The 23,641-nt window shown below is 38.5% G+C and overlaps 1 protein-coding gene across 1 annotated transcript in view; it reads left to right on the top strand.

The window, feature by feature from the left end:
- Positions 1-23,641, top strand: part of PPA2 (pyrophosphatase (inorganic) 2) — a 72,649-nt gene that overhangs the window by 18,459 nt on the left and 30,549 nt on the right. The window contains exons 6-7 of the mRNA XM_015558089.1: positions 3,919-4,005; positions 9,672-9,798. Of these exons, the coding sequence (XP_015413575.1) occupies positions 3,919-4,005; positions 9,672-9,798 (214 nt within the window). The remainder of the gene's footprint in view (positions 1-3,918; positions 4,006-9,671; positions 9,799-23,641) is intronic.

Genomic DNA, 23,641 nt, shown 5'->3' on the forward strand with positions numbered 1-23,641 from the left:
TTTGTATGTACTATAGTGTGGCCAAAAGTCTAGTTTCTGTCTGTTACTATACATTTGACCCCCTGTACCCATTTCACCCTCCCTCCACCCCTCTTCCCATCTGGTAACTACAAGGAGATACCACCTCACACCTGTTAGAATGGCTGTTATCTAAAAAGGACTGATAACAAGTGCTAGAGAGGGAGGGTGTGGAGAAAAGGGAACTCTTGTACACTGTTGGTGCAGCCACTATGGAAATCACTATGGAGGTTCCTCAGAAAAATTGAGACTAGAACTACTCTATGATCCAGTCAGTCTTCTGGGTAATTATCCCAAGAATATGAAAATACTAATTTGAAGAGATATATGCACTCCTATATTTGTTGCAGCATTATTTACGGTAGCCAAGATATGGAAGCAACGTAAGTGTTCATTGAGGTTTGAATGTATTAAAAAGTGGTATATATATATATGTGTGTGTGTATGTGTATGTATGTATACACACACACAATTGAAAAATACTTAGTCATAAAAATTGAAATGTGGCAATTTGCAACAATATCTTGAAGGTACTATGCTAAGTGAAATACCTCAGAAAGAAAAGGATAAAAACTATGATTTCACTCATGTGAATTACAATACAAGAAATCCTATCTAATAATAGACAAAGATGGTAATTGACCATACCTTTGCTATGCCTCCCATTGGCTAATCAGTGCAATATGCAAATTAACCGCCAACAAAGATGGCGGCTAATTTGCATACTACAGGCAGGATGGGACAGCGCGTGCCATCAGCACACCACCATCCAGGGCAAGCCAGCCCTGGAAGACAAAGCCGGGCTGCCTTGCCGCCGGAGACCCGATCCGCCCTGAAAGACCCAGAAGCCAGACAACGTGAGCTCAGCATCCAGCTTGACTGTGTGGAGGGAGGGAAGAGGAGGGGCCTCGGGCCAGAGTCCGCAGCAAGGGACCCTGGGCTTGCAGTGATGTGAGCCTAGTGTCCGGGCCGAAGGAGGGGAGGGGAAGGGCCTCGGGTCAGAGTCCGCACCCTGGCCAGGTGGAGGGAGGGGAAAGGGGGGGCCTCGGGCTGGAGTCCGCAGTGAGGAACGCTGGGCTTGCAGCAACAGGAGCCCAACATCTGCTCACCGGCCGGGCGGAGGAAAGGGAAGGCAGGGGTCTTGGGCCGGAGTCCGCAGGGAGGAAAACTGGGCTCACGGAGTTCGCCTCCAGGGATGTTCAGGCTCCATGCCCCGAGCTGAGTGGAGGGAGGAGAGAGGAGGGGTCTCAGGCTGGAGCCTGTGGCAAGGAACGCTGGGCTTATAGCCACTGGAGCCCAGTGTTTGCACTCTGGCCGGGCGGAGGAAAGGGAGGGCAGGGGCTTTGGGCCAGAGTCCACGGTGAGGAACGCTGTGCTCACTGTGACGCAAGGCAGCGTCCACGCCGAAGGAAGGGAGGGGAGGGGCCTTGGGCCAGAGTCCCTGGTGAGGGATGCTGGCATCATTGCAGGCACGGCTATGGGCCCTCCCCCATGCATGAATTTCACCGCCGCCCCCCCCCCCCCCACACACACACACTAATTTCATGCATCGGGCCTCTAGTAAACAAGTAAATAAACAAACCTAAAACAAACTGCCATTTTTAACCAGAGATTTTTGCTATCTTTTTAAACTCAAACTGATCTTGTAGTGTGTGTGTGTGTGTGTGTGTGTGTGTGTGTGTGTGTGTATGAATGTGTGTGTTAGTCTTCAGCAAAAGAATATACTACAGATTGCATAGAAGTTATTTACCAAACACACCCCCCCCCAAAATAAGTTAATGTTTATAAAAAGTAGAAATTAGGTCAGTTGTTTTATGGGAAAGGATAAATAGCTTCCTTGTACATATTAAGACAGAATGAGCCTGTTAATACGGAAGCCAGCTCCTGGTTCCATTTACATTTTTTTCTAAATATGTTTTTATTGATATTAGAGAGAGAGAGAGAAACATCAATGAGAGAGAAACATCGATTGGTTGCCTCCTGTACATACCCTAACTGGGGATTGAACCTGCAACCTAGGCATGTGCCCTGATTGGGAATCAAACCGGTAACCTTTCAGTGCATGGAATGATGTTTAGTCAACTAAGCCACACTGGCCAGGACTCCATTTGCATTTTTGGTCTCATCTCCAACTTCCCCTCATCCTTCTCCTCCTGCTCCATCACTGCCACGGTGACCATCTCACAATCCTCTGGTACATCAGGCATGCTCCTGCCTCAGGCCTGCACATTCGCTCTTTCCTAGATGTGCACATGGCCTGCCCCTTACATGATTGCTCAGGAGTCATCTTCTTCCTGATGTCTGCCCTGCACATCCTTTACAGCTTTAACTCTGCCTCCTGTACTCTCATTCCATCTTCCATACTTTATTTCTTTCCCTTTTTCGTAACACCTACCAACATCTATGCTATGTAATTTAGTTATTTGTGTTTATTGTTAATTCTTCCAGCTAGAATGCAGACTTCATGAAGGATTCTATCTGTTTTGTTCACTGATGTCTCCCAACTGCCCAGCTTAGTGCTTGGAGCAGAGTAGGCAATCAATAAATATTTGTGGAATGAATAAATTAATGCATTGTGTCAGCTGCATTTGTTTCATAGATGTGTGTGGGTTTTTGCTATTCTCTTAGGATTTGTCTTGTAACAGCATGATTTTGTTCAAGCAGTTACCAAGCCAACCGTGCTTGCAAGAACGTTTAAGCAGCAGAACACTGTGTAAGTAGCAGTCTCTCTACTTAGCCTGTGATTCATCAGAGTGCCATCATTATTTCAGACCGTGAGCTGTCTAGCTGTTTCACCTAGTACCTTCTTCCACACTAGCAATAGTGCCTTCCTCAGACCTGAGTTTGGCCTGGACAAAAGTCGTCTTTGTCTTCCCCCGATCTTTCTGAACGAATACTTAGAGGACCCATCTGGATGATGTTCAAGGACTAGAATCACTAAATTCAAGATTTCTTCCATCTTAATATATGATGGTTGTGTTTATTATTTTGACCTTTATTATAGATTTGGTTCCTTGACCCCAGGTGTCATGTAGTACCACTTAGTAGCTTTGTAACCTGGGACCAGCAACCACATTGCTCTAGGTCTATTTGTTTGCCTCTGTCATCCTACCACCTACCCCACACGGTGATTGAGAATTTTGAATAAGTTGGTCAAAGCCAAGTGCTTAGCCCGATAGTGAGTTCTCAGTCATGTTGTCTCGATGATGACACTGTTGCCTGCTGATGTGAGCTGCCAATAGTGACACTGCTGGTAGAGGCTCTGGCTCCCAGTTGAAGCTGGTAAAGAGCAGGTAACTGAGGAGGTCCTGCTTCCTTTGACTTGGTGACAAGAATCCTGCTTAATCAGGAAGGAGTTTTCAAGAAACACCTACATGTACAGCTCTGTACAGGGCAGTGATGTTTTAAAGAGACCTAAGGACCAGAGCACGATGATTGTATTGGCTAATATTCATAGATGGTTTTCAGACACAGAAAGGCAGGCCCAGTGCTGGTTCCTTGTCAGAGGAGCAGTGAGCGATGGAAGCAGCAGTTCGGGCAGTCAGTGGGAACAGGGCGTAGACAGTGGGAACATCCGCGCTGAAACTCGAAACGTGAACATGGATTGAGACACTGACAGAACTTGGAAGAAGATTATGTTTGGAAATACCACCCACTTTCAGATGTGATTATACAAACAAATGAAAGACCGAGGGGAGGAAATACTATAAATAGGCTTTAAGTATTATTGTGCTTGAGGATGTACTGGCATGTTGGCATCGAGCCTATATAATTTCTGAGAATTTTCCTTTGGATTGTGGCTGTCTATAAGACGTCATGACTGTGTGGAAAGGTTAAAGTACATTATAGTGAATATTAACCTGTTTTTCTGCTTCTCTCCCCCTCTCCCCCTTCTTTTAGACTTGGGAAGATCCCCACAGAAACGATAAGAGCACAGACTGCTGTGGAGATAATGATCCTATTGATGTCTGTGAAATAGGTTCAAAGGTTGGTTATATAGACTGTTATTCTAATGGGGTCTGGTTTATTCATGCCATAAAATTTCAGTTCTCTTTGGAAGCCACCAGTTCTTCAGTTCTTCAAAGTTCTAGCCCTCAATCGCTCTGGTATCAGTACCTTTTTGTATCTTTACTTCCTTCTCTTAAACTGGGGATTGGTACACTATAGCCCAGTGGCTGGTCAAATCTAGCTCACCACCTGTTTTTATAAATTACACAACTACACCCCCTCATTTATGCATTGTCTGAGGAATGGTAGCAGAGACCGCATGACCTGCAAAGTCTAAAGTATTTACTGCCTGAGCTTTTACAGAAACATTTTGCTAAGTCCTGTCCTCGGCTTCCTTGCCCATTATCCAGACAGGAAATTCAAAACCGATGAAAGCCACGGGCTCTCTTTTTGTGTGTGCCTGCTTCCAGGTTGCCAAGTCCTAGGGAAGCAAGACCTACAGTGTCAAGGTTGCTGCTACCCATAGAATTCTGTGAGTCCTCAGTCAGATCTTTTTTCTATTTTCTACTGCATTTATTGCTAATAATTGTTATTTATATAGACTTTCAACTCCTTGCACTTTGTTCTCATTCCCAGCACAGTGTCTTGTCTTTCATCTTGTCGAGCTCAGAGAAACCCACAGTGAGAATTCCCTCACCTTTCCACCCTAGCCTGCCATACTACCTGTGCCTGCAAACATTGTTTCTCCCTTTCGTCTGGACCTGGGAGAGTTGCCTTTTCTTGTCCAAGTCCAGTGCTTCCCTTCTTGCCTCTGAGTGACAGTATTTTTCTATCGTTATTTTGTCCTGTATTTATAACTTATCTTTCTTGTCTTCCTTCAATATGTCTCCTATCTTCTTTCCTTTCACACGAAGGCTTGTAAAGAGTTTCCCACTTAATCTTCAAGCTATTTCAGAATTGTTTTCATCCTGCCATTATTTCAATGAAACTGCTCTCACTAAGGTCCCTGGTAATTCTTTTAGCCAAATCCAAGAGGCCTATTTCATGTTGACATAAGAAATGTCCAAACTTATACAAATTTTGAGTTTATTTGAGCCAAACTGATGACAATGGATTGAGAAAATGCTCCAGAGAATGGCAGTTGTAAACCTGTTTTATACATTACAATTAAAAGAGATGTGAAGGAGTTACATGAAATTCATTGATGATAGATAGATTAGGGAGGTAGGAGAAAGCAAAGCTAGGGGCTGGGGTTGATCTCCGGGATTGGATAAAAAGTAAAAGGGATAGACACACACTTCTTTTCTATTAGTGGGTATAGGATAGTTAATAGTCAACAATTAACAAGGTAACAATAACAATGAGAAGTTCTGTGGTCTCTGCTTTGGTTCAGTGATTGTGCCCTTAAGGGTCTGGAAAAAAGAAATTACTCTGACATTCCAAAGGTTTGCTATGGCAGATGTTAAAAGACAATAGACCGGCTCCTTTAAGGTAAAGATTGACCTTTGTCAAGGAAGATACCAGCCTAGTACAAGAGAATACTCACCAAGACTTGATTTTGCTTAGGAAGCTTTTATTTCAGACCATCCTGTGGTGTCACTTTAGGTATCTGAGTTTGTCAGGCCTGCCATGCGGGCCTCCCCTGAGCTTGTCAGTTTTAATGTGTGGCCCCTTTTTCGTCCACACGTCTAACTTGTTACTGTTAACCTTGTCTTTCTTCCTGAGACAGTCTCTTCACTTTATTTTGATTGTGTCATAATCGCTTGGATAGTCTCTAATTCTGGTTTCTTATTGGTTTCTTTCGCAAGCTCCTTTTCTTCTGCCTGTTCCTTAAGGATTGGTTAGCTTGAGGGTTGAGTCCCTGTCCCAGCTAGGAACTCCCTTGGCGGTCCCATCCCAAGCACTCCTAGTTTTGCTCTCAAATTAGTATCTCTAGCTCAGACCTGTATAGTCAGCTGCCTGCTTCTGCCCTGGGGATGTCTCCCACACATCTCAAACTCACTGTGTCCAAACAGTTCATTCTTCCCTCCTCTCCTGTAACTCCTCTCAGTATTTTTAGTCCCCCAAATTGAGGAGTCATCCTTGCTCATTCTTTGCTTTCCTTCATCCGTTAGTCATGAAATATAAATTCTGTATTCCAGATAGCCTTTAACTCTACTTCTTTTTATTCTCACTGCAGCTAGCTTTGTCAAGTCCCCTATTTTTTCTCAGTTATTCCTGCTAGTGACCAGTTTCCTCTCTGAGCCTTCTTTTCCTACCATCATTTATCCCAGACGCCTCCTGCTTTGCTCTTCTTTAGCACCTGGCTTCCTCTCCTGGAACTCCCCGTTTGCAGACCACCCTCCAGCTGCATCCATCTTTCACTTCCTGTAGTGCTCTCCCTGATGTCCAGGCCTTTGCACAAACTATTCCCTCTATATAGAAGGGAACCTCTTTTCCTTCTTCACTTTGTTACTCCCCGCCCCCCTTTCCTTCTTTTCACCTCCCCTGCTCACCCTTCAGATCTCAGCTAAAATATGCATCCTCTTAGAAGCCTTCCTTTATTGCCCTTCACCCTCCAGCTAAAATACTTGGTCTTTGTTATGTACTCCCTTAGTACTAACTGTGTCTGTTGTTTGTTTAATTGCCTCCTCAATGAGGTGAGAGCTAGCTCTGTGAGGATGGGACTCAGCATAGCAGTGTACAGCACAGTGCTTGGCAGGTAGCACACATGTAAGTTAAGAAATACCACACTGAACTTTTACTTGAATCTTATTCTTCTAGTTAAGGTTAAATTAGTTATCTCTGGTAACACCTGTTGGCAATTTTAGGCTTCTAGATTATTGTTTTTAGGAAACAGTTTCCTCTGATTCTTTTTCACTATATTTACCATAATTACTTTGTTTCTCTCGTTTTCTTTTTCTTCTTCTTCCTCATTCTCCTTTCGTATTCCTCCTCTCTTTTCCTCCTCGTCTTCACCATCCTCTCAGATTTCTCTTTCTTCTTTTGCTTCTTCTCCTTATGTTCTTCCACTTTTTTTTTCTCCTCTTCTCCAAATCCTCTCTGCCCCCCTTCTTTTTCTTCTCTCTCTGTCTTACTCCTTTCTTGCAGGAGAGATTTCCATCCAACTTGTATTTCTGGTTTTATGTACAGATAGGGACAAAGGGGCTAGAGTTCCTGTGTGTGTCTCTGTGTGTGTCTATGGTTTCTGTATCTCCAGCAGAACTAAAGCAGATTGTTAGCTTTCTTTAAAAAGTAAGCTATACTTTAGGAATTTATCTTTCGGACATTTACTCCCCAGAGGGGTAATAAAGTGGGTCTAAAATTAATAGATTTGAAGGAAGGAAGAATGTAAGTATTTTAATGAGTGCTTCTTATGTTTCAGACCCTATGCTATGTACTTTAGTCACTTTCACATGTCCTATTTCCTGATAACTGAGAGCTAATAAATTAAATAACATTACATTGATGGAATGTTTTATGTATTAGAAAACTCTTATTCTGAGGGCATAATCCCTGGGGCCATTCAATTCATAGCAAGTGCAAATTATGTTAATTTAAATTCTTATGCAGATATTAAGTGGGTGTTTAAAGATGAAGTAGAAGTACCTTATTTTCACTTAAAATTTTTAAATTTTATGTAAAAATGTGTAAATGAGCATGCGATTATTGAGATTAGTAACAGAGAACTCATATGAAAATGATTTGACTCAGTAACAGTAATTTGTTATTGACAAAACAAAGGAATCACTTTAAGAAAACTTGATGTAGAGGTTTTTTTAATAAACCTGCCAAAGTTACTAAATATGCAGAATAAAATTAAAGGTTTCAAATATACACGAGTGGTTTTTAATAAGGCATATGTAATTAATCTTGAAAGCATACTTTTACATTTTACTTGGAAAGCTTAGTATATATAAGTGTTTGATACATCATTACTGAAAAACATTGACTTGTTATGGCCAAATGAATTTATACTTCTGGTTAATGTTGACATTTTGGGTGGATAATTCTATTATAGGGACTGTTCTGCAGTATTCCTGGCCTCTTCCCACTAGGTGCTAGTAATACCTTCCCAGTTGATAACCAAAAACATCTCCAGACATTGCCAGATGGCCTCTAGGGGGCAAAATTGCCCATGGTTCAGAACCAGTTATCTAGTTTGTCACTTCGTTAAACAATGTAACCAGCCTTTTCTTTTTTTAAAAAATATATTTTATTATTTTTTTACAGAGAGGAAGGGAGAGGGATAGAGTCAGAAACATCGATGAGAGAGAAACATCAATCAGCTGCCTCCTGCACACCCCCTACTGGGTATGTGCCCACAACCAAGGTACATGCCCCTGACTGGAATCGAATCTGGGACCCTTTAATCGCAGGCCGATGCTCCATCCACTGAGCCAAACCAGTTAGGGCTGTAGCCAGCCTTTTCATTGGTGATTATGTGATACTAGAGGCCCGATGCACAACATTTGTGCAAGGGCCTCGGCCCTCGCAGCCCTGGCTGCCTTGGACCTTGCAGCCCCGGCTTTGTCCGGAAGGTCATCCACTGTTTGGCCATCCAGTCTAATTAGCATATTACGCTTTTATTATTATAGATGATAATTTTGAACAGGTCTTCTGGTGTGAGGTGCATAGGTCTCCCAACAAGATCATAACCTTTGTGAACAGGGATCCTTTCTGTGTATATATGTAGTATCTGATATGGTGCTGGGTACTGAATGGAGTCTAAACATGTAAGAGTCTGGTTAATGTATCTGTGAATATTCCCCCCAAAATGAGATTTCAGTTCAGTTTATGCAGTCTCACCAATCTGTTATATAAACTAATTATAACTTCATACAGATTTATATTAAGATTTAGATTTATTTTGCAAATGTTCTAAAAGGATTTATTTGACTTTATGGTTTAAGGTCTAGTGTTTTTCTCTCAAATAATTTCAAGACACAAAAGTGACCTTCTTTTGCATACCTTAAGGTGCTTTCCAAATGTAAAGCTGCATTTTGAATCATGAAGGAATTCTGAAACATGTGTTCAAATTTCAGCTTTCAGTGAAATTCTATGGCTGACTAAACCTTTAAAAAGAAAAGGATATAGGAAGAATCCATGCATATAAACGTGGCATAGACAATTTAACAGAACCACTGAAATAAACTTTTTTTAGCATATGAAACATCTGCTTAAACATCATGCTATTTCTTGATTTCTCTTTAAACCTTTTAAAAACACTCTACTAAGACTGTTTCATCTGTATCTTTAAAGTACTAATAGTTCTTTCATTGTCATCCATTATAGTCTTAAGATTATAGTCTAACATGTTAAAAATTTACTTTTCAATAGTAACTGAAAAATGTGCTTTGCAAAAAAGGTACTGTGAAACAATTTAAAAGGATTCTCAGGTCCCTCTTTACCTCCAAGTAGCAGAAGTCAGGATTATAGTATGTAATGATATACATGGGTTTATTCTCTGCTTAGTGTGAGTTTCTAGGCTTAGTACATTAAATTTCAAGATCTATAAATAACTTCAATTTCTAAAAAGGAATCCAGATACTTAATTTTAACAGGCATTTCATAAAAGGCTTTATGGCTGTTTTTACATTATTTTAAATTATTAAACCTTTATTAAATTTTAGTTTATAGTGCTTTTCATCTTTCATGAGTTTTTATGAGATATGAGTAAACTTCTCTAAAGCTTTGCAAATGCTCAGTTTCTTTTCTCTTTAAAGGTTCTTTCTCGTGGAGAGGTTATTTGTGTGAAGATCCTTGGGATTTTGGCTCTTATCGATCAGGGTGAAACAGATTGGAAATTAATTGCTATCAATGTGAAAGATCCAGAAGCCTCAAAGTTTCATGGTAAGTCTATAACTTTGCAGAAACAGAAATAAATCAGGAATTCTTAGAATTTAAAAGGGACTTATGTAAAACACACTGTAGGTATTTGGGAGTTAAATTTATATGTTTTGTTTTTTATTTATTCTCCACTGAATTTAAAGAGCATTCGACTGTGATTGTGTCTGAGTTGTATCATATTGCTAGGAGGAACAAGAGAGAAAAAAGGATGTAGACAGACAAATGATTCTTCACACTAAGAAAGTACATTCCGTGGGTTCCCTTCCTACTCTCTTCCTTTCCTCCCTGCCTTTTTTTTTTCTTTCTTAAATCTCTCTTTTGTTCTTTTGAGTAATGGGAAAAACTGCTTATCAAGGACACAAGTTGTTTCTACACCTGGTTTTTGTTCTGTCCTGTACAAATGAAGGGAAAGATAACTGCCCTCTGACAAAATTTTGATGTCCCAGAAATTTGAGTTCTAGATATTGCTTGCTGTGATGAAGAACTGACTTTCTTTGGAGTCAGACTTCACTTTAAGTTATGGCTGTGCTGCTTTCTGTATGAGTGACTGGGTAGATCATTCAGCCTTTCTGAATTTCAGTTTGCTCATCTGTGGAGATAAATGCACCTACTTGTGAGATTGTTAACAGAGATGATTTACTTAAAACATCTGGCTGTCACATACAGGGGTTGACTATACGCCACTATTATTATTCTTTGACCACTTTTTTCCTCTATTTTTCTAGCCTTTTTGCTTTCAGTTTCATCCTCATTTAAGATCCTGGTTTCTTCTAGACTTCACCTCTTATCTCAGCTGGAAACTTTATTCTTTCTGATTTGACTGAAACTCAGTATTTATATGTTAACTTCCCTTAACTTATGTGCATTTAAAACCTTTTTTTGCACATGGAACAGCAAAAAGAAATTTTATGTTATTCTTGCATATAATTGAAAAAGGAAGGGATCTGATAGTGTGATTTCATGTAACCTCAGGGTCAAAACTAAAACATGGAACTACAATTCGGCTAGTGTGGCTTAGTGGTTGAGCATTGATCTATGATCCAGGAGGTCATGATTTGATTTCCGGTCAGAGCAAATGCCCAGATTTCGGGCTCGGTGCCCAGTAGGTGGCAGCTGATCAATGAATCACTCTCATCATTGATGTTTCTCTCTCTCTCCCTTCCTTTTTCTGAAACCAATGAAAACATAAAAAGAAACAAACAACAACAAAAACATGGAACTACACTTAAAATAGGAGACATGAGTCTATAAACCATATGTATTTTGTCTGTCTCATTATTTTACCCTGATTTCTTTATTATCATGTTTCTTATACTAGTACATGCATATGTAAGAATAGTAAATAAATGTCCAGTTTAAAAATATTTTAATACATTAACTGCTCCTCAAATGATAACTGATAATCAAATGGTGCAACGTCTTCCAAAACAAATCAGTTGTGAAGTGGCACACTGAAGTCATGAAAAACTACTAAAGAATGTTGCTTTAAACTGGAGATCTGAGAACCTGAATGAAACTAGTCTTTAGGTGGAATAAACTAGCCCATTAGCATAGTACAGTTGGAGATGTGATTTAACATTTTTGTTTTGTTTTGTTTTTCGTTAATCCTCACCCAAGGATATTTTTCCATTGATTTTTAGGGAGAGTGGGAGAGAAAGGAAAAGACAGAGAGAAACATCGATGTGAGAGAAACACATTGATTGCTTGCCTCCTTCATGAGCCCAACCAGGGCCCAGGCCAGGGAGGAGCCTGCAACCAACGTACATGCCCTTGACCAGAATCAAACCCAGGACCCATTGATCCGCAGGCTGACGCTCTATCCACTGAGCCAAACCGCTAGGGCTAAGATCTTTTTAATTTGTTTTTTTTTTATTTCAGAGAGGAAACGGGAGGGTGAGGGGGAGTTAGAGATATCAATGATGAGAGAGAATTATTGATCAGCTGCTTCCTGCATGCCCACACCGGGAATCAAACCATGACCTTCTGTTTCATAGGTCGACACTCAACCATTGAGCAACACTGGCTAGGTGATTTAACATTTTAAACTCCCTAGCATGTGCCAAAGCATTGGTGTCTGTTCTAGTACATATTATCATTTCATTTTTGTTAAATTTATCAGGGTAACATTGGTTAGTAAGATCATACAGGTTTCAAGTGTACAGTTCTATGATACATATCTGTAAATTGCATTGTATGCCCACCACCCAAAGTCAGATCTTCTTCCGTTACCATCTATTTGATGCCCTTTACCCTTTGGTGCTCAAAGGATTTAAATAACTTGTCCAAGTTGTAAATCTAGTAAGTAGGAAAACGATGATTTGAACTTATTTCTGTTTGATTATGAAGTCCATTGTCCAATACTATACAGAGCAATTTATACATGACTGTAGTCGTTTGTAGTATTTCTAACTAGTGGTATTGAAATCAGATTACGTAGGCTAAGTACCTTGCTCCTTGACTTCCCTATGGCCTAGAATGAAAGATTTGAGCTCTCTTTCACTTTACTCCTGTTTGTACCCAGAGTGGAGATGACTGCATTTAGTCATTGTCTAAATTCTTTTTGTGTATTCTTGTACAAAAAGACAAGCAGAAATACTGAAGCTTATTTAGTTTGAGATGAAAACTGGAATAAGTAAAACAAGTTATTTTGAAAGGAAAAGACTCTTTTATTCTAATAAAAGGCAACACATGTATTATCTTAATCATGAAAAATACAATTCTTCATACATTTTTAAAATCCTAAAATTAAAAGATGAGAATTATTGGCATATTTTGCTCTGATATAGTATGCTGACATTGTGTCTGTTGTTTATTTCCAGAATGAGTAAGGTATGGGAAGGGAGGGAAATAATTTACTTTAAGGATATTTGCATATTGTTTGCACTGGGTAGTATTTTAAATACTCTCATATATCTAGGTTTTGTAAAATAAATTCTGTATGTATGTGGTTTCTTTTTACTTCTCATTTCTTTTATCTTCACATTATTATAATACACTAGAGCAGTGATGGCAAACCTTTTGAGCTCAGTGTGTCAGCATTTTGAAAAACCCTAACTTAACTCTGGTGCTGTGTCACATATAGAAATTTTTTGATATTTGCAATCATAGTAAAACAAAGATTTATAATTTTGATATTTATTTTATATATTTAAATGCCATTTAACAAAGAAAAATCAACCAAAAAAATGAGTTCGCATGTCACCTCTGACACGTGTGTCACAGGTTCGCCCTCACTGCACTAGAGGCCTGGTGCATGAAATTCATGCATGGGGGGGGGTGTCCTTCAGCTTGGCCTGCACCCTCTCTAACTGCCCTCCCCTGCCAGCCTGATCACCCCCAACTGCCCTCCCCTGCCAGCCTGGTCGTCCCCAACTGTTCTCCCCTGCTGGCCTGGTTGCCCCTCACCTGCCCTCCCTGCAGGCCTGATCACCCACAATTGCCCTCCCCTGCCAGCCATTTTGTGGTGGCCATCTTGTGACGATGTGAGGGTGTCGCGTGAGGGCACGAGGACCACTGAGGCTTTTATTAGTATAGATTCCTCATATCTTTATTCATTTTCTTTTGTCTTTTACTTAAGTGACCCAAGGAAGAAATAGATGTAGGCACAAATTGAAAGGCTGAAGAAATTTTGGTATAATTTTTTTAAAAAAAATCATAAGTCGTGGAATTCTAGGTGATCCTATGTAGCAGCTTTTATTTTTAATTTAAACACAAGTTTTGTTTTATATTTATATCTTTCAAACATCATACAGCTGTTCTCTCAACTATTTCAGACAACAGAGTTTCTGTTGTCCTGCTGCTTAAGGAAGGAAGTGTTAGTGGACAGAAATTATCCTAATCTTATTTTTCTTTCTTCACTCTTTAGCCTGCTGTGTTGTCTGTGTTTTCATTAGCACCTGCCAAAGGGGAATTAGAGAGGATGAGAGCTGAGTGATGCTTAGTAATTAGAGGGCTTGAAAGCTTCCTAAATATGTGAAGGAATTTTTTAAAGTTATAAAAAATGCCAGTTATGATTTGATTACAGTCTTTAATAACATTTTTGATTCATAATAGTTAATTCATCTTCCAAAGGTATCTGTCTTATAATTCATGGGGAGCTTACGTATTATAAGCGCGTGGCTTATTTTATATGATGTTACAGGTTTATAATAGAACCTTGATCAGGGTGATAAACCTCAGAAACAAATAAAGGAACCAGTGTTATGATTATGCCTTTTACAACACCTTATGATCCTATATAATAAAGAGTTGATATGCTAATTTGACCGGACAGTAGAACGACCTTCCGGACGACCTTTCAGAATGACCAATGGTCCTCAAAAAACTACAAATGGAACTCCCATTTGACCCTGTGATCCCACTTCTAGGAATATATCCCAAGAAACCAGAAACACCAATCAGAAAGGATATATGCACCCCTATGTTCATAGCAGCACAATTCACCATAGCTAAGATCTGGAAACAGCCTAAGTGCCCATCAGTAGATGAATGGATTAGAAAACTGTGGTACATCTACACGATGGAATACTATGCTGCTCTAAAAAGGAAGGTGCATATAAGCATAACCAATGGACATAAGACACTGGGGAATAGGGGAGACTAGGGGACTGTCTAGGGCGGGGGGAAAAAATGGACACATATGTAATCCCCTTTGTAATAAAAAATTTAAAGAAAAAAAAAAAGAATGACCAATGGGCAGGGCTGCAAAGGCTACGCCCCTTGCATGAATTTTGTGCATTGGGCCTCTAGTTTTATTATAAAGGAAAATATGTATATTTGGGTTCATTGATTAAATAAATATTAGCTAATAGGTAGTAAATTTTGGTGCCATTCTCTACTATATATCTTTGAAAATTAATCAACTATATTTATTATTAAGTCAAGCAACTTTGAAAATTTTTTATGTTTCCTGTCTACATTTACTTTCTAAAATCACAAACACAGGATTTTTAATGACATTTTTTTAATCATAAAAATAATCATAATACTTGGAAATAAAAACTCAGAATAATAAAAAAGTTATATAAAATGAAAACTAATGTTCTCCTTCCACTTCCCACCCTCAGTCTCATAACATCTTCACCCTGTGATTTCAGTTCTCTTGAATGTTTGCTTCCTTTCTGTAAACAGTGTACTTACACTTCTATTTCTTAATTTGTGTCTTTTCCCTCTTGACTCAAGTTGCTGCTTTGGACGATTAGGAAATTAACTTTATACATTTCTCAATTTTGTTGCCATATTTCTTCTTTGTTATCTTAATTCTAAATATTACACTTTGAGCTACATTTGTTGCTTCATTAATTTAAAACAGTAACTGGAAGCTGCCCAGGATGGAACTAGGACGTTGAGGTTTCTGTACTTCTCTGCCCCTTACCACCTAGCTTCACTTAGCAACACTGTTAGTTCTACAGCATCAAAATGAATAATATTTGAGGTTCTGTTCTTTACCTATAACTGTGTTTTTTTTTTATGTTTTGACTCCTGAATCTGAAATTTGGAAAGCACTGAATTGCATTTATAGGATTTATGTGAATATTATTCATGTAGTTTATCATACCATGCATTGAATGAGCAGTGTTGGATAGGCTGTTCTGTTGATCCCTTTGCACAGCTATTTGGGGTTTTTTTTTCATTGCCTTCCTAGCTTATTAGTTGTACTCTTTCTTAGATTCTTTCATGTCCTCCATTTTGGTTTTCTTTTTCATTGTTGGCTGGTACATTTTCCAGAAAATGCATTGGAGATTATTTTAATTGGTACATATTAGAATGTCGCGTGTGTGTGTGTGTGGTCACCTTCTACTTAAATAACTTTAAAATATCTAACACAGTAACGTTAAATTACTGTGTAGGAATTGAAATTTCTATCACAAAGGAGTGAGTGATTTTATAATACTTTAAACATTTGTCATCTGTAGATCAACAGGAGGAATTATTAAAAACCTGTAGGAAAGTGTAGCTATCTGGAAATTTTTTTAAAAAGTCTGTAGTTTTCTGATGATGTATGTAATACAGAAATTTATAAAGAATTTAAAAAATTATTTTCTATACATTTTTGCTTAGACATTTAAAAATTTCTTCTTATTCATTTCCAGTACCTTGAGAAATAGCTGTTTTGTTTTTTGACATGGTCAGTACCTACTTTTTTTAAACAAATCTGTTTTTATTTATGGACAGATGTCTTCAGTGTGTATACTATATTAATTTAGACACATTTAAAGTATGATTTTGCTAGCATAGGGTTGTTTTATTTGTTATGAAATAACTTCTTTGTTCCCAGGGAACATATGTGCAAACTTTGGGAGACTGTAATATCCTGTAATCATAGTTCCAGTTTTTAACTTTGACATGACTGAACTAACATTAGCAGTTGCATCAGAGAACGTGTTTCAGTTAGAAAGAAACTGGTTGCTGGCTGTATTTCTTTAATTTCTACATTATTATTTAAATCTTGAAGTTTTACCTTTTAAAACTGGAGTAGCCACTGTGAAAATCTTAAAAAAAAGTCAAAATAACATTTGAAAACAAATTCCTATACTCCCTGATAAAAAATTGGTCACTTTGCCTGCCTCATTAACACTTGAGAGCACTACGACCATTTGATGCACTGTAATTAGGTTCTAGGCTCTCGTGTTTTCAATAGTGCCATAATGGCCTGAAAGAGTTATTAGTAAGACTCCTGGGCACCCAAATTGTTACTAGAGAATGCTTTGGCCATTAGGAATAATAGCACTTAGTTATGAAATAAACAAGTTCACAGCTTTTTAAGAAGATCAGAGTGCTAGGGGATGTGTAATCTCTCTCGCTCCGTTAAATTAACCACCTTTTGTAATGTAGAGCTCCATGTATTCACCAGACAGATGTCTGAGCCTCTTTATAGAACTGCCAGTGATGCCTAAGACTGGGGAGTAGTGTCATGAGAAGGTTTGGGCCTAGGGGTTACTTCAACATGCAGAGCAATAAAGATTTGTTTGGTGACTTTAAATAAATGAAAACTGTTGTCTGTTGTCCTGTAATAACTTGCTTTTGTAGTTTAAAAAATGAAAAATTAAAAAATAAATTGAGATCAGAACAGTTATATTGATACAGATACATTTTGGGAAGAATAAATTACATTAATAATAGGGAAATTATTTTAAGCAAGGTAGTTGGGACTTTTTCAAAAACCAGCATTGCACTTACTCTAAAATTGTCAGAATGTATATGTATTTTATATACAGTAGTTCACCTTATCTGAGGGGGATACAGTCCAAGATGTCCAGTGGATGCCGGATACCATGGATAGTATTGAACGCTATGGACACTGTTTTTCCCTCTACAAATGTATTTATGATAAACTTCATAACTTAGGCTCAATAACAATAATATTAAGATTAACAATAATAATATTAGAATAGAACAACTAAAACAATCCTATATAATAAAGAGGTAATATGCAAATTGACTGTCATGCCCTTGCACAAGATGGCTGCCTCCATGTGGTCACAAGATGGCCACCAGGGGAGGGCAGTTGGGGGTGAAAGGGCTGGCAAGGGAGCAGTTAGGCGTCTATCAGGCTGGCAAGGGAGTGGTTAGGGGGTGATCAGGCAGACAGGGGAGTGGTTAGGAGGTAATCAGGCAGGCAGGCAGGCGAGTGGTTGGGAGTCAGCAGTCCCCAATTGTGAGAGGGATCCCACAGGGTCGGGCCTGAACCGGCAGTCAGAAATCCCCGAGGGGTCCCAGAATTAGAGAGGGTGCAGGCTGGGCTGAGGGACAACCCGCCCCCCAAGTGCACGAATTTCGTGCACCGAGCCTCTAGTATATTATAATAGAAATTATGTGAATATGGTCACTTGTTTCAGAGGATCCTTGCTGAAGTCTTCATATAGACTCAATGCTTTCTGGAGTAGCAGGTAGCCATCAGTGGGAGCACATTTTCTGTTTATGTTTTCCATCCACAAATTTAATACCTTTTTTCTTTTTTTTGGTAATTCTCACCTGAGGATATATTTTTCATTGATATTTAGAAAGAGTGGAAGAAGGGAGGGAGGGGGAGAGAGAGGAAGGGAGAGAAACATTGATATGAAAGAAAGACATCAATTGGTTGGCTCCGGAACCTGTACCAATGGGTCAAGGATTGAATTTGTAACCCAGGATGTTCCCTTGACAGGGAATCAAACCAGTGACCCTTTGGTGTGTGAGCCAACACTCTAACCATTGGAATACACCTTTTCTATCTTTACCCAGCACTTACCATACACTGTGGTTATAACTTTTGCTGTTTGAAGTACAATAGCAAAAGCACAAATTTCTTTTTCACAGTTTTACAGATAGAAGATTCATTCTTACTGTAGATGTTTCACCCTCAGCATACATTTCTTTTCTTTTTCATGAAGTTGAGAATTTTTACCTTTTTACTTAACGGAAGAATTTTACGGCTTTTCTTTGGTTGCCAGCAACACTACTTTTTTTTTTCTTTATTGATTAAGGTAATACGTATGTGCCCTTATTCGCCCATTGTCCCCCCACCCATCTCCTCACTCATGCCCTCACCCCCCTGCTGTCTGTGACCATTGGTTAGGCTTATATGCATGCATACAAGTCCTTTGTTTGATCTCCCCCCCTTACCCCTGCCCTCTCCTACCTTCCCTCTGAGGTTTGATGGTCTGATCGATGCTTCTCTGTCTCTGGATCTGTTTTTTGTTATCAGTTTACGCAACGCTACTCTTTCACTATGGGGCCATTATTAAGTAAAATAAGGGTTACTCAAGTACTGCAATACCACAACAATCGATCTGATAACTGAAATGGCTACTACTGGACTAACAGACAGGGAACATATACAGAGTATATAGGCCAGACAATGGTGTGATTCACATCCTGGGCGGGATAGTGGAAGAGGGCCCAAGATTTCATCACGCTAAGAATAGTGCGCAATTTAAAACTTATGAATTGGTCAGACAGCATGGTTCAGTGGTTGAGTGTCGGACCTATGAACCAGGAGGTCACAGTTTGACTCCCCGTCAGGGCACATGCCCAGGTTGCGAGCTCGATCCCGAATGTGGGGCATGCAGGAGGTAGCTGATTAATGATTCTCACCCTCTTCTCTCTCTCCCTCTCCCTTCCTCTCTGAAATCAATACAAATGTATGTAAAAAATAAAATTTATGAATTGCTTATTTCTGGAATTTTCCGTTTAATATTTTTGGACCATGATTGATTTTGGGTATCAGAAACCCCAGAAAATGAAACCATGCACAGGGGTGTATATTGTCTTTCAAGGCAGGAATATACATGTGGAAACTGAATCTCTTTGGCTTAAATTTTCACTTGCTAAGTTAAAATTTTTAGTGTCCATGCAATTATTATTTTTTAAAAATAACCAAATTATGTGGTGTTTAATTTTCTTACTTCATAAAACACAATTTAATACTGTCATAAAAAAATAAGTATTAGTATAGTGATCTTAAGGGAAGATAGGTATGTTAACCTTTGTAACCTGAAAGAATGGAGCTAAGTTTGCTTTCCTATGGGTGTACTCTGACAGAAAAGGGGCTGGCATGTCGTCACTGTCATGCTAAAAGCTCTGACGTTTCTGGAAGAATTACTGCGTGCCAAGGAACTCTGGCAAATATTTCCTTTGGAATAGCTGTTTGATGTGTACACAAGCTCAAGCTGGAGTTGCTAGTGTTCCCTTTTTCTGTCAGATTAAGAAACTGATGAACTGGGGGGTGTTGGTTAATAGCTTGTGTAAAATCATGCAGAGAGCGCTTAGAATCCAGTTGGGGTCTCCAGCTATATTTATGGCCTGGAACAGTGTTGCTTTCTGGGAGTGCTGGCCATTTGCTCTTAAATAATTGAGGCATCAGTGGGATAATTATGATGAAAGGCTCCTGTAAAAAGATGGCTCTTTTGATCTTCATTCCTTTCATTTCATTAATAGTTATACCTTAATAGTCATGAGTGTGTAGGGGTGGGTGTGGGAGGAGGCAGTTGAGGAGGAGGGAAAAATTGAGTAAAATGTACTATAATTAAGAATAGAAGTAGATTTCTGGGACTCTTTTGTCTCTGTTTTAAACCTTGACCTCTTTCAATGTATATTAGGCTTCAGTCATATTTCTATGATGTGGTAAATAAAGAGTAGGGGAGATCTAAAATCCTCTCAGGTGTTTGTTAGTTATCTGACCTTGGAAAAATCATATGACCTCTCAAAGCTTTAGTATCTCTAAAGTTGATCCTCTAATCAGTAAATGTTCCCAAGGGTTTTTCCCATCTCTGAATTTTGGTTGTTTTAGGAAATACTTTTAATCCATTATTTTTAGTCTGTCTTCTTCTAAAGTAGAAAGACCTACATTATTTTCAAAGTTAGTGATGAAGGTAAAAGTTTAAATTAAAGGGTCCTGAGATAGATTTCTTGGGGACTTTGGCACATTTTTAAGTTCTTTAGCGTCGCTGTTCAGTGCTGTAGTTGGAACTTCAGTGGCGGCCTGTCTCACCCAAAGCCTGAGCTGTAACCACTGTGTTATATGTTTCACATTAAAATTAGATTAGAAGAATATTTGAATTTCTGTTGTGCACAAGACATCTGGATGGTTTCCATTTTATTGTTCCTGTCTCGTTTCTCATGAAATGATAATGAACTTGCATATTTTTGAAAAAAATTTACCAAGTCTTTTCTGAGAAGTTTTTCTGATACAATACAAATAGGCCTCCATGTAGAATTACCTTAGTTGGTAATACTTTTTTTTTTTAAGTGTGTTCATTTCCATTATTTTTTTTATGACGTTCATACATATTTCTAGTACAGAGATGATAAGAGTATAATTTTGGGAAAGGAGAATGGAGAAAGAAAGGACAACTGAAAGGAAGGAGACTGTTCATTAGTCTTGAACACAGGTATGCAGACCAGGGTAGGAAACAGGAAAACCTTTTAGAGATCCTGAGTAAGTACAAACGATTCAAACACGTCCCTGAGCTGGAACCTCTAATTATGACAGAAAATACAGTGTGTTCTGGAAAGGAACTGCTGTTTCTTGTGAATGTTTATAAAATGTCATTAAAAACACATGTTCTTGCTGCCCACAGATTTTGTGTAGAGACCAGTGTGCCCATGAGTAGTTCTGTGAGAGCAGCATCTGTAGTATTGGAACAGTGTTTTGCATTTACATCACTTCCTGTGGTAAAATCCATAGGATTGAAAACTTATTTATTTATTTTTAATTTATTTCCCTCTTTGGACAAAATTTTAAGCATGAAGCCATTTCCTAGTATCTTTTCTTAAAAAATTAGAAAATAATATGGATAAAGAGATATGGCACTATATTTATGTTACTGGTTTTTATCTAAACATAAAAATGAAAAGTCAGCTGATTATATACTTTCCTCATGTTATGTCATGGTACATTGAAAATTATCCACATAAAAATGGCATTTTAATTTTTCTTTCAGATTTTTTTCATGGAAGTACAGGTGGTTCTCAAGTTGGAAATGTATATAGTTTGATAAAATTCTGAAGTTGATAACCATTCCACTAATCCATCTTTTTTTTGCTTGTTGGAGGTTTAACCTTAGATCTAGGATAATTAATAACAATTTTGATATACATTCAGTTGGAGATGTAATCACCTAATCAAATGGTGATGTGTGTGTTCCCGTCCACCCCCCCAATACACACCTGCCTGAGATTTAAAGTTACTATATTGAGTTTATTCTGCACAGAAGAATAAAGGTATATTTAAAAAAAACAAACTATTCTAAAATCCTCTCCGGTGTCTGTTGTTTGACTTTGGGAAAGTCATATGACCTCTGGAAGCTTTAGTTTCTCCTCTAAAGTTGCCTCAGATTTAAAGCTAATGTATTTTTTAAAATATATATTTTATTGATTTTTTTACAGAGAGGAAGGGAGAGGGATAGAGAGTTAGAAACATCAATGAGAGAGAAACACCCCTACTGGGGATGTGCTTGCAACCAAGGTACATGCCCTTGACCAGAATCAAACCTGGGACCCTTCAGTCCGCAGGCCGACGCTCTATCCACTGAGCCAAACCAGTTAGGGCAAAGCTGCTGTATTGAGTTTATTCCCTTTAAAGCCTTGAGAAATTACTTAACCTTGAGAAATTGGTAGAGCCCTAATTTCCTAATTTACATACAGGAAATAAATAATACCTAATTTACAGGTTTTAAAGCTTCAATGACATACTAGTACTGAACATGAAAAAACTTTCCTGCTAATCTGATAGGTGAAAAATGGTATCTTGTTTTAATTTTGTCTTTTTCTGCTTAATGCTAGGATAGAACATCTTTTTCATTTATTGGCTATGTGCAACTTTCTTTCTCTGAATTGCATAGACATATGGTTCCCATTTTTCTACTGAGTTGACATATTCTTTTGATATATGAGTATTACTTAGATATTTATTACTTAGTTGCAAATATTTTCTCATCTGCAGAAAAACTTCTGGTTTAGATATTTTTATTTTTGATGTATTCCATTTTATCAATCATTTTTATGCATAACTTTAGCATTTTAATTTGTTTTAGCATTTATTATGATACTTAACAGAGTTATTAAAACATTCTTTCCTCATAGCCAAAGGCTATTTTAGTCCTTTTGATTCTTATTTAAGAATTTCCTCCCCCATATACAGAAAGATATTTTTCTTTTTCTCTTTTTTATATTTTCTTTTTTATAATTGGGTCTTTAATTCATATGGAATTTATTTTAATTTTTTATATATATAATATTCCCATTACTGCTTAACAGAAAAATCTGTTCTCTTTCCACTGTTTAGGAATGCTCCTTTGTCATATATTGCATTCTTCTTCATGCAAGTAGTCTGTTTTTGGATTCTGTTTGTCATCAATAATCTACTCCTGTGCCAGGGTCAAGTTATTTTAATTACTATAACCACATAATAAAACATACACAAGACAAATTCCCCTTTTGTTTTGCTTTTTCAAAATAGTTTTTTTTTTTTACATATAGCTTTATTCTTCTGAGCAGATTTTTGAATCTAGTTGTCAAGGATTTCTGCTATCTTTAAAATATTAAATGTTCATATCAATGAATATTATCCTATATAATAAAAGGGTAATATGCAAACTGACCCTAACAGCAGAACGACTGGGAATGACTGATCTCTATGACACACACTGACCACCAGGGGGCAGACGCTCAATGCAAGAGCTGCCCCCTGGTGGTCAGTGTGCTCCCACAGGGGGAGCTCTGCTCAGCCACAAGCCAGGCTGACGGCTGCCAATACAGCGGTGGTGGTGGGAACCTCTCCCACCTCCTCAGCAGTGCTAAGGATATCTGACTGCAGCTTAGGCCTGCTCTCCCCTGGCAAGTGGACATCCCCCGAGGGCTGCTGGGCTGCCACAGGGATGTCTGACTGCCAGCTTGGGCCTAATACCCCAGGGAACGGGCCTAAGCCAGCAGGTGGACATCCTCTGAGGGGTCTCAGACTGCAAGAGGGCATAGGCCAGGCTGAGGGATGCCCCCGAGTGCACAAATTTTTGTGCACCAGGCCTCTAGTATATATATATATATTTCTACATCTATTCATGCTTTCCTATGTATCTTTTAGTAAAGTGCTATTGATTTAGTAATGGTCTTGTTACATGTTATGTTAGGTTTGTGTCTAGGTATGTAATATGAATTGCTCCATTACAAAAGCTTTGTACATATTTCTGGCATATTATAGGTGCTAAATATGTATTTTTAAATTGATGAATAAATGAATGTGTACATATATGTGTTACTATTTTATTTACTTATTTTATATTTATTGATTTCAGAGAGGAAGGGAGAAAGAAATGGAAACATCAGGGATGAGAGAGAATCAATGATCAGCTGCCTCCTGCATGCCCCC

This window comes from Myotis davidii, unplaced genomic scaffold (genome assembly GCF_000327345.1).
Source record: "Myotis davidii unplaced genomic scaffold, ASM32734v1 scaffold967, whole genome shotgun sequence".
Taxonomy (NCBI): Eukaryota; Metazoa; Chordata; class Mammalia; order Chiroptera; family Vespertilionidae; genus Myotis; species Myotis davidii.